Raw genomic sequence first — 13,775 nt, forward strand, 5'->3', positions numbered from 1 at the left:
TATTTAATATGACCATCATCCTCTCACGCTGGCCAACAAGAGTGAAATCGCAAGAATCTAGTCTTAATCGCTACGCCACACACGGGTGTAGCCTTTTCCCACGTGCTAGGCACTCGTCCCACCGTGGCAGCCTCAACCCCAACTTTGTCTCTCCCGCTCATCCCTCAGGAAACCTGGCCAAGGGAAGGGGGCGGGGCGGAAGGGCGTGACGCCGCGCACGCTGCATGGGCGGGGCAGGCCCCCCGCCGCTTTGCCATTGGCCGGATTTTATCCCGCCCCTTGAAAAACGCCCGCTTCACTTATCCAGTCATAAACTATGGGATGGTCTTGCGCATTTTATATCACGCGGGTAGCGAAATCCTTACTCCTCCCCCTCCCTCTCGCTTTTTGGCCTTTGCCGGTTGCCGTCGCCGCCTTTTCTCTTTCTTCAGCAGGAGCGCCGCCGTGCGAAAGATAGAGCGAGGCTGCTCTGGGGAAAAGGAGCGGGGGCGGGGGCGTCCCTGCCGGCTCCCTTCCTCAGCCGCAATGTCGGTCCTGAGCTGGAAGCCGTTCGTCTACGGCGGCCTGGCCTCGATCGTTGCCGAGTTCGGTGGGTGAGAGGGGAAAGAGGGACCCGGGAGGTGGGTGTGGAGGGCCCGGCCTGGGCACACGCTCTTGCTTAACCCCGCCCCTTCCGTTACCGGGCAACAGGCCACGCCCTTTCTGGGGCCTAGTGTCTCCGGACTGTTGTCTGATACCCGTTAGGAGGCTTTGTCCGACCCTTGCGGGATTTTCCTTATCTCCACCCCCTCACTGCTAATGGCGCATCCTGTTTTCAGTTCGGTCTATACCACTCTGCCAAAGAAGAGGGGGGTGGGGAAGCCTCTGTGGAGTGGGGTGGTTTTAGGAGCGCCCGCCTGGGACAGGGGAGTTCACCTGCTTCGCATCTCCACCTGCCGGCGAAGCTCGCAGGGTGACCTTGGGCCAGTCGCGAGCTGTCAGAACAGCCTACCTCGCAGAGTTGTTGTGAGCCAAAAGTATCTCTGTTGCTGGAGGGAGAAAATGAGGATCCGAATGTTAACGTGTGGTCATTGCAAGGGTGGCTTATTGGAAATGGAAAGAGAAAGGGGATGATTGGGAACGTGGGGGTGGGGAACAGTATGATGTAGGGGTTAAAAGTTCTGAATTAGAACTCAAGGAACCCTGGTGCTGGTGAAGCTAAGTGGATGACCTTGGGCCTAGCACTGTCACTTGGCCTAGCCAACCTTGTAGGGCTGTAGTGGGGATGAGAGAACCACATACACGGGTCTTGTGACCCTCAGAAGGAAGGTGGGATATAGAGAGAAGCCCCTATTTTGAAGGGCCTCATTTTTCATACTAGTTCAGGCGAGAAGTTGGTTTGACTCCTCAGCACAAAAGCTCTTGGAGTGACTTAGATCAGTGTTTTTCAACCACTGTTCCGCGGCACACTAGTGTGCCGCGAGATGTTGCCTGGTGTGCCGTGGGAAAAATTGAAAAATTACTTTCTATATAGTCAATATAGGCACAGAGTTAATTTTTTTAACATTTTCTAATGGTGGTGTGCCTCGTGATTTTTTTCATGAAACAAGTGTGCCTTTGCCCAAAAAAGGTTGAAAAACACTGACTTAGATCACTATACATACATTCACTCTATGTGTTGTGAGGATGAAAAGGGAAAAGCAGGATATTTTATGCCAATCTGCACTCCCCAGAGGAAAAGTGGCAAAAATAGATATAAATATATACAACAGTGGATAACTTGAGTCCATGGGTTGTTCCTGATTTTTTCCTTTCTCTCATCCTCCCATTTAGGAGCTTATTGGCTAGGTTTAGGTACTGTGTATGCATGTATACTTTTTAAATATTTTAATTGTAAAAGCAACTAAATGTCCTTGTGGCACCTTAAGGAGTAAGTAGATTTATTTGTGACGCATGCTTTTGTCAATTGGAGACCGCTTTAGCTGCATGAAGTGTTATTACATCTATGTGTGTATGCATACATCATGCATGTACACATTGCTTTGTGTTTCTGTATGATAATTTATAAAGTGCCTAGTGTTTTCTAGGTGCTATGCAAAGATTTAAAAGCCAAACACAGTTCCTGCATGTATACTTAAAGGCTAGTAGACATGTTTCAAAGGGGAAATGATAGGGAAGGAATAGAGAAAAAGCAAATTCAGGTATTAGTTCTTCATAGTTGCATAACTGTTCCATAAACAAATGAAACAGCCACTGAAAGAGAATTCTCAAAGAGGAGGAGCCAAAAGACAGTCCCAGCAGAGCTGATGAGGTGGGCCTTCCTGTCTTCTCCCTTACAAATCAAGCGAATACTATATCTTACTGACACCCATAAATCACATGTGTGCATACAGACAGTTTTTAAGGTATCAAACAGCACTTCAGCTCTGGTTCTTGATAGGATACAATTAAACACTAAATTCATTAATTTATTTACAGTGAATAGCAAAACAGATTAATTCCTTATGGCAAAATGTATTGGTTTCTGCCTTCTTGAGCTGTTCAGATGTGACTAAACAGCGTGCTGTAGCTCAGTTGGCAGTTATCGAACCCTGGAGAATTGTACCAATCAGTGTAGACAATGCTGAGCTAGATGAATGAATGTTCTGACTGTATAAGACAGCTTCCTATGTTGCTTATAATGCCTTAATAAATTGGTTGGTCTTTAAGGATGCCACAAGGCCCTTGGTTGGTATTGGTGGCGTGTGGGAAGCAGATGGAAGAAATACATATCTGTTTGGATGGCTTAGTTCAGTACAGGCAATACTTGCGCTTTGTAGGAAGAAATAAGTCAATGAACTTGATTGTATCCTAGTCAAATATGCAAATTATTACAGAGCGGCTAGTGTTAGTATGGATTTGGGGCAGGGTTGACCAATCAGCATCCTTCTCAGCCCTCACTGTGGTGTCTGAACTGAAGTCTCTCTCTTTTTCTTATAGGGACGTTTCCTGTGGATCTCACCAAAACACGACTTCAAGTCCAAGGCCAAAGCATTGATGCCCGTTTCCGAGAGATCAAGTATCGGGGCATGTTTCATGCCTTGTTTCGCATCTCCAGGGAAGAAGGCATTCTCGCACTCTACTCTGGGTAAAGCTCTCTCCCTCTGCTTTATGTACAGTAACCACACAATGCTTGAGGCATCTTCCCCATCCTTTAAATTGAGGTTTCAGAACCTGTAGATAGCAAGAGTCAAAACTGTGTACTGTAATTGGAATGCTAGGGGAACTCAGCCAAAAAAACCCCAAGGAGGAGTGATGCTCCTGCTTTGCTGAGTGGAACTTAACTGTCTTCTTCCCCCACCACAGGATCGCTCCAGCCTTGTTAAGACAAGCATCTTATGGCACAATAAAGATTGGTATATACCATACTTTGAAGCGACTTTTTGTGGATCGATTAGAAGGTTAGTTTGCCAAGAAAACTGTGTGCCTTTTTTCCTTAATCTATAGGGCCATGTATATTGATGATGCCATACTATAAATAATTTACCTGGTTTGGGCTTCCTCTTTTATGTCTGTGGCCTCAAATCACTAAGGTGGACAAAAGGGCTGCATCAGTCCACTGCAAATAGACAATTGAACTGCACCCAAAGTTGTTCTAGAAAGACTCAGCATATTTCAAGTTATAAAGTTTACTCCTCAGGAGTAGCTTTATTTTTTACTTTCAAGGGAGAGTGAGCCACATTTCTCTCCATGTCATTTGCTGTCTTTGACATTTTCTACAGCGTCTTTGGATGCAATTGCTCTTGTTGGTCATAATTCACTTTAAAAAAAAGTTCTCACTTAATGTTTGTTTATCAGTGGCTACTATATGAGATTGGGCCCTTTGGTGTAGGTATACTAAGCTAAGCATGCAGGGATGATTCTGTTACATACATACATAATTTCATTTGTATGCTGCCTTTCCACAGTTCAAGCCATGCTCAAGGTGGCTTACAATACGAAAAAATACAAAACTGCAGCATAACGAAAGTAGTAATAAACAAAAAAATAAAACCAAACTGAACACTCTCCACATAAATCACAAGATCTAAAATAAAGATACCCCCCAAAAGCCACCCTAAGCAACACCCCAGCCTGAGATCTGTTCAGCATTTTCAGCTTTTGTAGCTGGAGTCATTTAGGACCTGGCAGTCCCAGACCAGGTGGAAAAGGCTTGCAAGGCAGGGAGCAGGTATTTCAGGTCTCACAACAATATAAGCATGTGAAAGGGCTCATGCATACATGGACTAATCCCACCCTCTGGATACTGGCATGCATAGTTGACATGCACTACTACCACAGCCAATGCACAACTGACAGTCTGAAAGGACTTCTGTGCATGCATTTATGCACACACATAGATGCACTACAAACAGCACCTGCTATTCCTGGAGTCTGGCAAAACTGGAGTGATACTTGAGTGTTGGGGGAAGAGATGCTTTTTCCTGGAGGTAGGTGAGGTATTGTAGCCAGTCATGCTGTGATTTTCATTTATACAACTGGCTGTTAATTAGCTTCATCTTGGTCCATTTCCTGGCAGCCTCTCTAGTACTTCCTGCAATTCAGAATCAAGTTCCTGGGCAGCACTGTCCTCTTGCTTTCCTTTTGGAAACTTGGAGCTTGGTACTGTTGTTGTTGTGGACTCTGATTAAGCTGGTAGTCTTGCTACCCCTGGGCTCCTGAGGAGAAACCATAGCATAGCTTGAGTTCCTCTAGTACTTGCAACTCTAGAATGTAAGATAACTTACTAGAATCCAGCAACATGCCTCCTTGTCTCTTGGCTGCCCAACACAGTTGCCTCTGTCTATGCCTGCCACGTGTGGTGTGTCATGGTCTCTCTCCTTCTGGGTACTATGTCCTAAATATTTGTTTCCCTTCAGGCCCCACGCAGCCGTTGACCCGGTCTCCTTTGGAGAGTGCTGCGGTCAGTACCACTGCCCTTCCCAGCGTTAACTCTGCTCTAACTCTTGGCTTTTACTTTCTGAACTAATGACCTAATCTCCTTTGCTGGGTTTTTTTGGTCTTGGGGATGGCTTTTCTAGGTTTTGGTAGAATCCTCCCCACCCCCTCCATCAAAATTCTTTGAGCATTGCTCCCATGGGATTGGATGGCATTTCTTTAGAAAGATAACTGTCCCGAAGAGCAAGTTATTTGGTAGTGTGCTCCTGTGCTCTCATTGGTCAAGCTGCAGAAGTACTTTCATTAGAATCTAGAAGTGTCATAAGGCTGTTCTTGGTGCCATAGGCCCAGAAGAGTAGAAGCTGGAAAGCTGGAATTCTTGGTCTTTATGTAGCATTACATTTTTGTTGCCTTTGTTTTTCTTCCTAAAATACTCTCTTGCTCTCCCTCCTTTGGGGGTCCATTCTGGGGTTATAACTCCCTCTCCAAACTCCTTCCTGTTTGCAGATGAAACATTACTACTAAATGTCTTATGTGGAGTTGTGGCAGGGGTGATCTCCTCTTCACTGGCAAATCCAACAGATGTACTGAAGGTAAGAGGGACCTGCCTTTGTGTATATACTTGCTGCTTCCATATGTTATCTCCTTTGGTCCTTAGCCTGTGGAGATGCTGTTATTTTGCTTCTACAATCCATAGCACTGCCATAGCTGCAACTCCATGTTTGTCATACTTTTCAACCACACACACAGCAACAAGGGGAGGAGACCGAATACAGTCTCACATTAGTGTAACTTAGTTACACTTTGAAGTTAGACACGTAAGTCCAGTAGTCCTCAGCCTCTTCTGATGAGCCTTTAACTTCAGCCTGTTATCTTGTTCTAAAAATATTAATGAATTTTATATTTGTTTAAAATGATGATGGATCCATGCATATTTGGTTTTAATTTGTTCTGGGGATTTTTCAATATGTTTTATCATTTTTATTTGTATACTGCTTGGTGTATTTCTGATCAAGCAGTTTATACACTTTAAATACACTAAGCCCACAATTTACGCAGCAGCTACATTCTAGGGATCACCCCTAAAGCCAAAATCACGTATAGTCAAAAGCCATTGGGTTCAGTGGGTGGCCAGGATTGCCAAAGTAAATTTCCCCAGAACCCTCCCCCTTTCACCCCTTTTAAATTCTTAAAATAATACTTTGCACATAAAGCTGAATGTGGACAAGTTAAATGTGCATAAGTTGCAGGCTTATTGTAAGACTCATTTTAACTCCCTGCAAATTAAATTTGGCTGTCTTCCCACTTCTTTCTCTCTTGGGTGATCAGAAGCAAGGGAGGACAGCAGTGGTACCTGTACAGAAGAGGTAATTTAAGCAGGTGTTGCTGATATTTGAGGGATGAGAAAACCCACACAATGATTTAACAGTAGAGGAGGATTGCCTTCCTTGCATCTGGTCACATTTTCTCTCTCAAACCTCTTTTCCAACCTTAAGCGTGCACACACACACAAAGTTTGTGGTGATAATACCATATTAGTTTACAGCATGACCCACCCATAGGCCCTGGCTCACTAGTTCAAGACCATCCATATACAACAAATGGTTTTGATACCATGCTAGACACCTGTTTCATGCTTAGATTCTTGGGTTTACAAGCAGTTTACTTTGGATAACAGCTCATTAATTACTTTATCAGGAATGTTGATTCATTTTCTAACTGGGAAGTCTCTTGCTCATCCCTCTCTTTTAGATCCGAATGCAGGCTCAGGGCAGTCTGTTCCAAGGAGGAATGATTGGAAGCTTCATAGACATCTACCAGCAGGAAGGCACGCGGGGGCTATGGAGAGTAAGTGCTTCTTTTGTACACATGCTTTCTTTCTTTCTTTCTTTCCCTCCTTCCCCATCGACTACTTCTTGTAGTGCTAGCACCCCATCCATCTATCATTTGCTTTTAAAAAAAATATTTTGTAGTGAGACTTATCAAGGATACTTATGTAAAATCCATGTTGTTTTGATATAGTGAGTGTGCTGCGGATTGAATCGGCTAATATTCCTAGTTTGCCTTAGTACCAGCATGTATTCCTTAAGTACAGTGCTCAAATTACTGGGGTATGTGCTGAGGTGACCTTGCCCGGTACCTTTTCAGATGTCCCCATTGTCTACTATTTATAGAGATTATTGAGGGAAGTCTGATTTTGCTACAATTAAAGCAGAGTCAGGGTGTAAGGCTGATGGATTTCATTAAATTCTCCCCAGCTCTTCTGCCATAGTTTGAGAAGTGACCAGGGTTCTTCCTGTGGTTGTCTTAAGGCATGGGTGGGCAATTTAAGGCCCGGGGCTGGATCTGGCCCAATTGCCTTCTGGATCCGGCCCCCGGATGGTCTGGGAATCTCCGTCAACCCCTGCTGCTCGCAAGGCACAGATAAGCAGCCACCAGGGCTCATTCGGTGCTGTGGAGAAGGGAGGGGAGAGTCGGTGGGGGGGGATTCCCCCCCCCAAATGTAGTCCAGCCCCCCACAAGGTCTGAGGGACAGTGGACCGGCCCCCTGCGGAAAAAGTTTGCTGACCCCTGTCTTAAGGCTATCTTTGTTCTGGATGTGATGCCACCTTAGCATGAGAGAACATGGAATGTGATAACATGCTTTTGTGCTGGATAAATGCTTTCTGCTCCATAACAAATAGTATTTATATCCCCATACATCCAGGTTCTCAAGGTGGTCCATATCAAGGTTAAGAATAAATTAAAAATACATACAACAAAGCAATGCAACAACAAAACCACCCAGAGTGGCTGGGGAAGCCCAGCCAGATGGGCAGGGTATAAATAATAAATTATTATTATAAAACTGTATGCCTGTCTAGCAAAGTGCTGGAATGAAAGGATAATGAACTTGACTTATTCCTTGCTTTTGCCTTCTTCTTCTTTAGCTACTGGATCTGCTTGGGGGGAAGTTCTCTGCAGAATCTTAATTTGCCCAGTTCAGGAGGTGGATTCAGTAGCTTGCTTGTCTTTTTGGAGTGGTGGTGGGGGCAGCAACTAGGATCATGGTTGCAAACCCCTTGGGTTTGTAGAGTTAAACCAGTTTAATATAATTAAATGGCTTTAGGGCTCATTGTAGCCACATAGTGGGATCCAATACTGCCTTCTTCACTAATTCATTTCCCCAGCTCTGACTTAAGCAAATACCAAGATGCAACTTCTTGGAAGTTTATATTACATTAAATAATATAAAGAAATCAGTGTGATGTATTCTAGTCAAATTTTGTTTTCTATTGCAGAATTAAGGATAGTACAGGAAGCTATCTTTTCTAAGGATAGCAAATGTTATTTTGCCCAGGATGCTTTGGTAGGCCTTAATAGCCAATGAACCTTCCTTTTCCAAAAGAGTATGCAGGCTGCAAACGTCAAGTTATTTGGGAGTGGAGATGCATGGGAGTTACTAGACTGAGGGTCTCTGGTGGCAGCACTATTAACTTTCAGTCTTTTCATTTGGCAGGGTGTAGTCCCTACTGCTCAGAGAGCTGCCATAGTGGTGGGAGTCGAATTGCCAGTCTATGACATCACCAAGAAGCACTTGATCCTTTCAGGATTTGTGGGGGACACAATCCTTGCCCACTTCATGTAAGTATTGACCAGTTTTGCATGTATAAAATGAACATAAACATAGTGCTGTGGTGGGCAGATCACCCCTTCCCACCGTCAGATCAATTTTCTGATGAGCAGAGGTGATGATAACTCCTTCTCCGAGGCTGATCTGCATGAATCAGCTGAGGATATGAGCTCTGTGTGTGAGAGGGAAAGTGGGGGGGGGGGAGCAGTATTGTGTGGGTACGTCTACTTTTGGTCACACCTATTGATGGCATGCGGCCCCAGGAAGATTTGTCAAAGGTGAATGTGGCCCTTGGACTTTACACTTCTTTGCTGAAGTTTCTCATTTTTACTGCCTGAGGAGTAGGTGTTTTTTTTTTTTTAAATGTTTGTGTCATGGAAATACCCATCTGACATAAACACAAGTAAATTAAGAAAAAACAGTTACTAAATCATCTGTAGGCACCTTACATTCAATTCTGGCAGGCACCCCCTCTTTCCCCTTGCTCATTCTCAGCACTGAGACTTGCCACTTTTCAGAAGAGGAAGGGGAAGTAAAAAGATAAAATGCCCCATTGCTCATTTCATGCTGGAAAAGAGAGGCAAGCCCTGCCCTTCTCTTGAGTGTGTCCTCAGGCACATACAGAGATCTCTGGAACAGAAAGGGTAACTTCTTACCAGATTCTGGTCAGGACAGATCTGCACTGCTTCTAACTTTTACCAAAGCCAGTGCCAACTAATCCTGGCCCTACTTTGAGTTGTCTGTATACACCAGAAGATTTAGGGGGGAGGGGCTGGTGGTAACCAGAAAAAATGGTTCCTGTGCGCATCACCTCCATTATGTCAGTCTTGTTTTTAGAAGCAGTATATTAAGAATGGGAGGAATCTGCAACCCTGAATTGCTTCCCCTGGAGTGCAGAAAGTAACTTTGTGTATTCTTCTCTATTTAGTTCCAGTTTTACATGTGGGCTGGCTGGTGCCATTGCTTCAAATCCAGTGGATGTGGTGCGGACACGTATGATGAATCAAAGGGCCATTGTGGGGACTGTTGACCTCTACAAGGGTACACTGGATGGTCTGGTAAAGGTAAGGTTTGTAACGGAGTCACTTTTGGGTCTTGAAACGACAGGGACAAAATGGAAGATGGGTTAAAATCCTTAAAGTCCTTTGAAGTTGCTCGTATAACATTAAAATAATTCAGTGGTGTGTGTATGGCAAGTGAGGTTTCTCCAAAAGCTAATTAACACCCCAGTGTTATGCCATCCATTCACAGTTCGTAGAAGCAAACAGTATAAAGCAGCCTCTTTCAATCAGTCCTTTTCTTTACTACTTTTTAAAAATAAAATAAATTAATTAATAAATACAGATACAAACTGATCAGTGATTTGGTGTGTATATAGGGATTACACTTTTTCCAGAACAAGGATGAATGACAAATCTACTGAGAACTTCTTGTGCCTTCTAAATGAAGGAGACTTGCACACGAGCACATGTCTGTGTATTCTTGGTAATTCTTGTGTCTGCCTCCAAAGCTAGCCGTTGGGACTTTTCCTGCAGTTTAAACACTAGAAAGAGCAAATGCATGTAATGAGCAGCTGGAGGAGATAGCGGTTACCTGTGGCCCTCCAGATGTTGCTGGACTACAAAGTCCCATCATCCCTGACCCATTGGACATTCTGCCTGGGAATGGTGGGAGCTGGACTTCAACAGCACTTGGAGAGCTACAGGTTCCCCACCTCTAAACTAGAGGTTATCTAGAGGCTGAATATCACCCTGTAACAGAAAGCCAATTGCTTTCTGTTCTGCCATATAGCTCCAGGCTTTTGAGAGAACTGGTAGGTTGATCAGAGTGGGTCCTGAAAATTTTCTGTCTCCTTCCCAGACATGGAAAAGTGAGGGCTTCTTTGCACTTTACAAAGGATTCATGCCAAATTGGTTGCGTCTTGGCCCCTGGAACATCATTGTATCCTTTAACGTGTGTGACCTTGGTGGGAAAGGAAGGTTGGAGAGAGTTCTCAAAGCAATTACCCCATAGTATTCTTTCCGGAGTTATATATTAGATCACAGCTAGACAGATCTTACAACAATGCAGCAATGACATAGTCTTATTTCACTTTCAACTGCAGCTAAACTAAATGTTGTTTAAAGGTGAATGCCCAGTGTGCTGATGCAGGCTGCTAAAATTGCAAGGGCTTCACTTTGCTCCTTGTTTGTTGCTGCTAGGGACCAAGCAATGGTCTGGTTTAGTTTTGTTTCTGAACCTGGGCTTGTGGGTTTAATGCTCTCTAAACAAACTGTAAGTGGTAAGCCAATAACAGAGTTTGGTTACAGTTCATGGTATACTTGTGGAGAGAATTAAACCACTAACCTACGTTAAGATGTAATGCTAAGCCACACTACAGCTTAGTTTCCAGCAGCATGGCAGGAACAAGGGAAGAGCCAAGCTCCTGTGATTTCATCACTGTGCTTGCTTTTAAACTGTACTTTAGTTTAAAGTGGTATGTGAACCAGGCCACTGTACATTATGGGAATTGTGAGAATCTTGGAGCTGAAAGGACCTTGTTTTTCATTTTAAAACAAACAAACTAGTCCTCATTGTGTCCACTGGAATTATTTACTCTGTGTAGTCTTTCTGCATCTTTAGCCAAATTGATACTTTCTCAGGGGTGGGGAGTTGGGGCCCATTTCAGCTTTGGTTTTATTTATCTAGGGTGTACTAAACAGTGGTGATACAATTACACTGAGTGGGCAAGGGAAAGGCTGCAGAACAGTGGTCAAAGGGGCCATAGGTACCGCATAGCACAGCTTAGTAGTAGCAGAGCTCATGCTTTGCATGCAGAGGATTCCAGTTCAATCCGGGCAGCTCCCATTTAAAAAAGGACCTCTATTAGACAGATACAGGAAAGATCTCTGCTTTCAGAATAGTGGTATTTCTTAGTATAAGGGAGCTTCATATGTTAACTGTGTAATTGGATTATATGTATTTCTCACTAGTCTGAAATGGGGAGGGGGGATGATGAAGCTTTACTCTAGCTGTCTAGCATGACCAACACAGGTGGAAAACATGCTTTGTAGTTCTCAAGTTGCAGAAACAATGAGGGAAGTCCTAGGGATATTTATTAGCTGGGGGGTTATTTTTTTTCTTTCCTGCTTTTTGACCAAATATTACCAGTCTCTAGACATCTGCAATTCTGACTGTAGAGCTGCCTCATTACTTGGGTGAGAAAGTGGCTTCTCTGATATTTTACGAGTGAGTAGTTGCAGATGGCTATCCAGAGCAGGTGTTGGTTGAGGGTCTTCTTGTCCCTGCAGCTCCAGGTCGAAAGCATTTATGACTGGGTTGCCCTTCTGTTTCATGGTTTGAAATAGAAACCTATAAATTGGATGCTTAGCTGTGATGAGACTTGGGACAGGGAGCAGGGTGTGGAATGAAAAGCCAATTCCTTGAAGGCATTTCTTTAACTTGTTGGCAGTTTTTTATGACCTACGAGCAGCTGAAGAGGCTCCCTTTTTAGGGGCCAGATTGGATTGGTGATTCAGCTGCCCTTCTTGCTCACCTCCCCTGTTCCTGCATCTTCATGTCTTTTTGCCTATGCGGACTGAGGCCTACCACCCCCACTCCTGAATGCTCAGGTCTCGGGAGCATAGCTTGGTTGAGAAGGGGGATGTTGGGGCCAGTGATATTCAGTGCTTTCCCATAAAGGGAAGGTTGGAGAGCAAGGGGGAGAGAGAGCATAGGGCTGAGTCTATATCTTCTGTGAAGAGCTGTGTGAGTTTGAGGTCTTTCAGAGTGCAGCTTATTGCAATGTGGATTTTGCAGTAAGCTGTGCCTTCCCCTTAACTTGTGCAAGGGGAAAATTCAAAGAAGCTGCTGCATTCCCTTCCATTGTCATGTTACCTTAATAAACTATTTATTGGAGCTATGTATGTGTTTTGTGTTTTTCAGTATTGTAAGTTTGGTGCTGGAGGAGGCAGCCTGTGAACGAGAACAGCTGCTCTCTTAGTAGACAAAAAAACACTAAAAAGTTGTACATCCAACTGCCCTGTTCACCAGCCCCCAAGGTGGCATTGTCACAGAATGTCTGAATTCACCAACTCCTAAAGCTGCACTGCTGTGATGACGCAGAATGTTGGTGAACATTCTAACTATTGTGAAGAAAGGATCAGTTTTTGATTCTATAAATTGCTTAATGTTCAAATTCAATGCTGCTGCCCTCAGGAAACTGGAAAGTCACTTTGACTTGGATGATGATTCATGCTTGCCTAGTGATGAAGGAAGCCAAGAGAACTGAGGAGAACAGAGTAAAGATGATCAGAATGTCCTGTGTTGATTTGAAATAACCAACCAAATGCATGGCTGTATATTGCTATTAAATATGTTTTCTTTCACTAGTGTCCTTGAGTTTGTTAAAAGAGGGAAACCTCTTGTACTGTGTTAGCCCTCTAAGGGGGCAAATTGACCTTCCAGGAATGATACATCAAGGAAGTTCCTATGTGTAGAGTTATTGAAGATGAAAAAAGGATTAAAGAGTCTATTGCATACAGATGGCGAACAAATGTTAATTCCAGGCAAATAAAATTGCTTTTCAAGGATGTGGACATCTGAGCCGTTACAGGGGATGGGGATGCCTGTTGGGATAGAAAATGCATCCTGCTGATGAAATTCAATTAGAGATTTTAAGAAACAGGTACATTGCAGGGCAGGGAGGGAATATAAATAGCCTTGTAGTGCAGGTTTTCCCTTTATGTTTTGATTTTATAGCTTGTTAGCCTGGGCCATGAATAACGTTAGAAATTGGGGACATGGGGTTAACCAGCTTCAGGTTCCTTCCCCTTCATTAGCCAGATGGAGTTACATCCTGACTTCTGTGCACCAGTTTTTCTGGGCAGTATTCAGGATGACACCTGTGAATTGTGGGTCACAGATGGCACCTTTGCTATGCTCCATCATAATAGCAAATATTTATTTTTTCACGGTTTCTTCTGTGTCATTCACTTAATTCGTGTGCTTGGTTTTTTGTGTTTGTTTTTTTGACGTGCAAACACAAGACATGATAAAACAGAGCATAAACGAAATGCCTTGCAGCTTCTATGTTTGCTTATGTTACTCTAATTTTTAATATTTATTAAGCACCAACAAGGTTTTGATAAGGATGTGGCCAGGTTGCTCACTAGAGCAAAGTGATTTGAGCATATAACACCACTCCTGGCTTGACTGCACTGGCTGCCCATTAGTGTCCAGGCCCAATTCAAAGTGCTGGTAAATAAGGCAGAAAAACAAACTTATC

General features: G+C 43.8%; 1 protein-coding gene across 2 annotated transcripts; it reads left to right on the forward strand.

The window, feature by feature from the left end:
• Positions 1 to 420: 420 nt before the first annotated feature.
• SLC25A14 (solute carrier family 25 member 14) lies at positions 421 to 12,876 on the forward strand. 2 transcript variants are annotated; one of them, XM_033137509.1, is made up of 9 exons: positions 421 to 589; positions 2,959 to 3,106; positions 3,325 to 3,419; positions 5,404 to 5,489; positions 6,649 to 6,744; positions 8,396 to 8,520; positions 9,438 to 9,573; positions 10,370 to 10,450; positions 11,961 to 12,876. In XM_033137509.1, exons 1-9 carry the CDS (start codon positions 526 to 528, stop codon positions 12,000 to 12,002), a joined length of 873 nt encoding a protein of 290 aa, XP_032993400.1. In that variant the 5' UTR covers positions 421 to 525; the 3' UTR covers positions 12,003 to 12,876. The 2 variants fall into 2 exon arrangements, with proteins under 2 accessions (XP_032993400.1, XP_032993401.1); XM_033137510.1 differs by lacking the exon at positions 421 to 589 and adding an exon at positions 2,124 to 2,290.
• The last annotated feature ends 899 nt before the right edge of the window (positions 12,877 to 13,775 follow it).

The sequence above is a fragment of the Lacerta agilis genome, chromosome Z, assembly GCF_009819535.1.
Source record: "Lacerta agilis isolate rLacAgi1 chromosome Z, rLacAgi1.pri, whole genome shotgun sequence".
NCBI classification, from domain to species: domain Eukaryota; kingdom Metazoa; phylum Chordata; class Lepidosauria; order Squamata; family Lacertidae; genus Lacerta; species Lacerta agilis.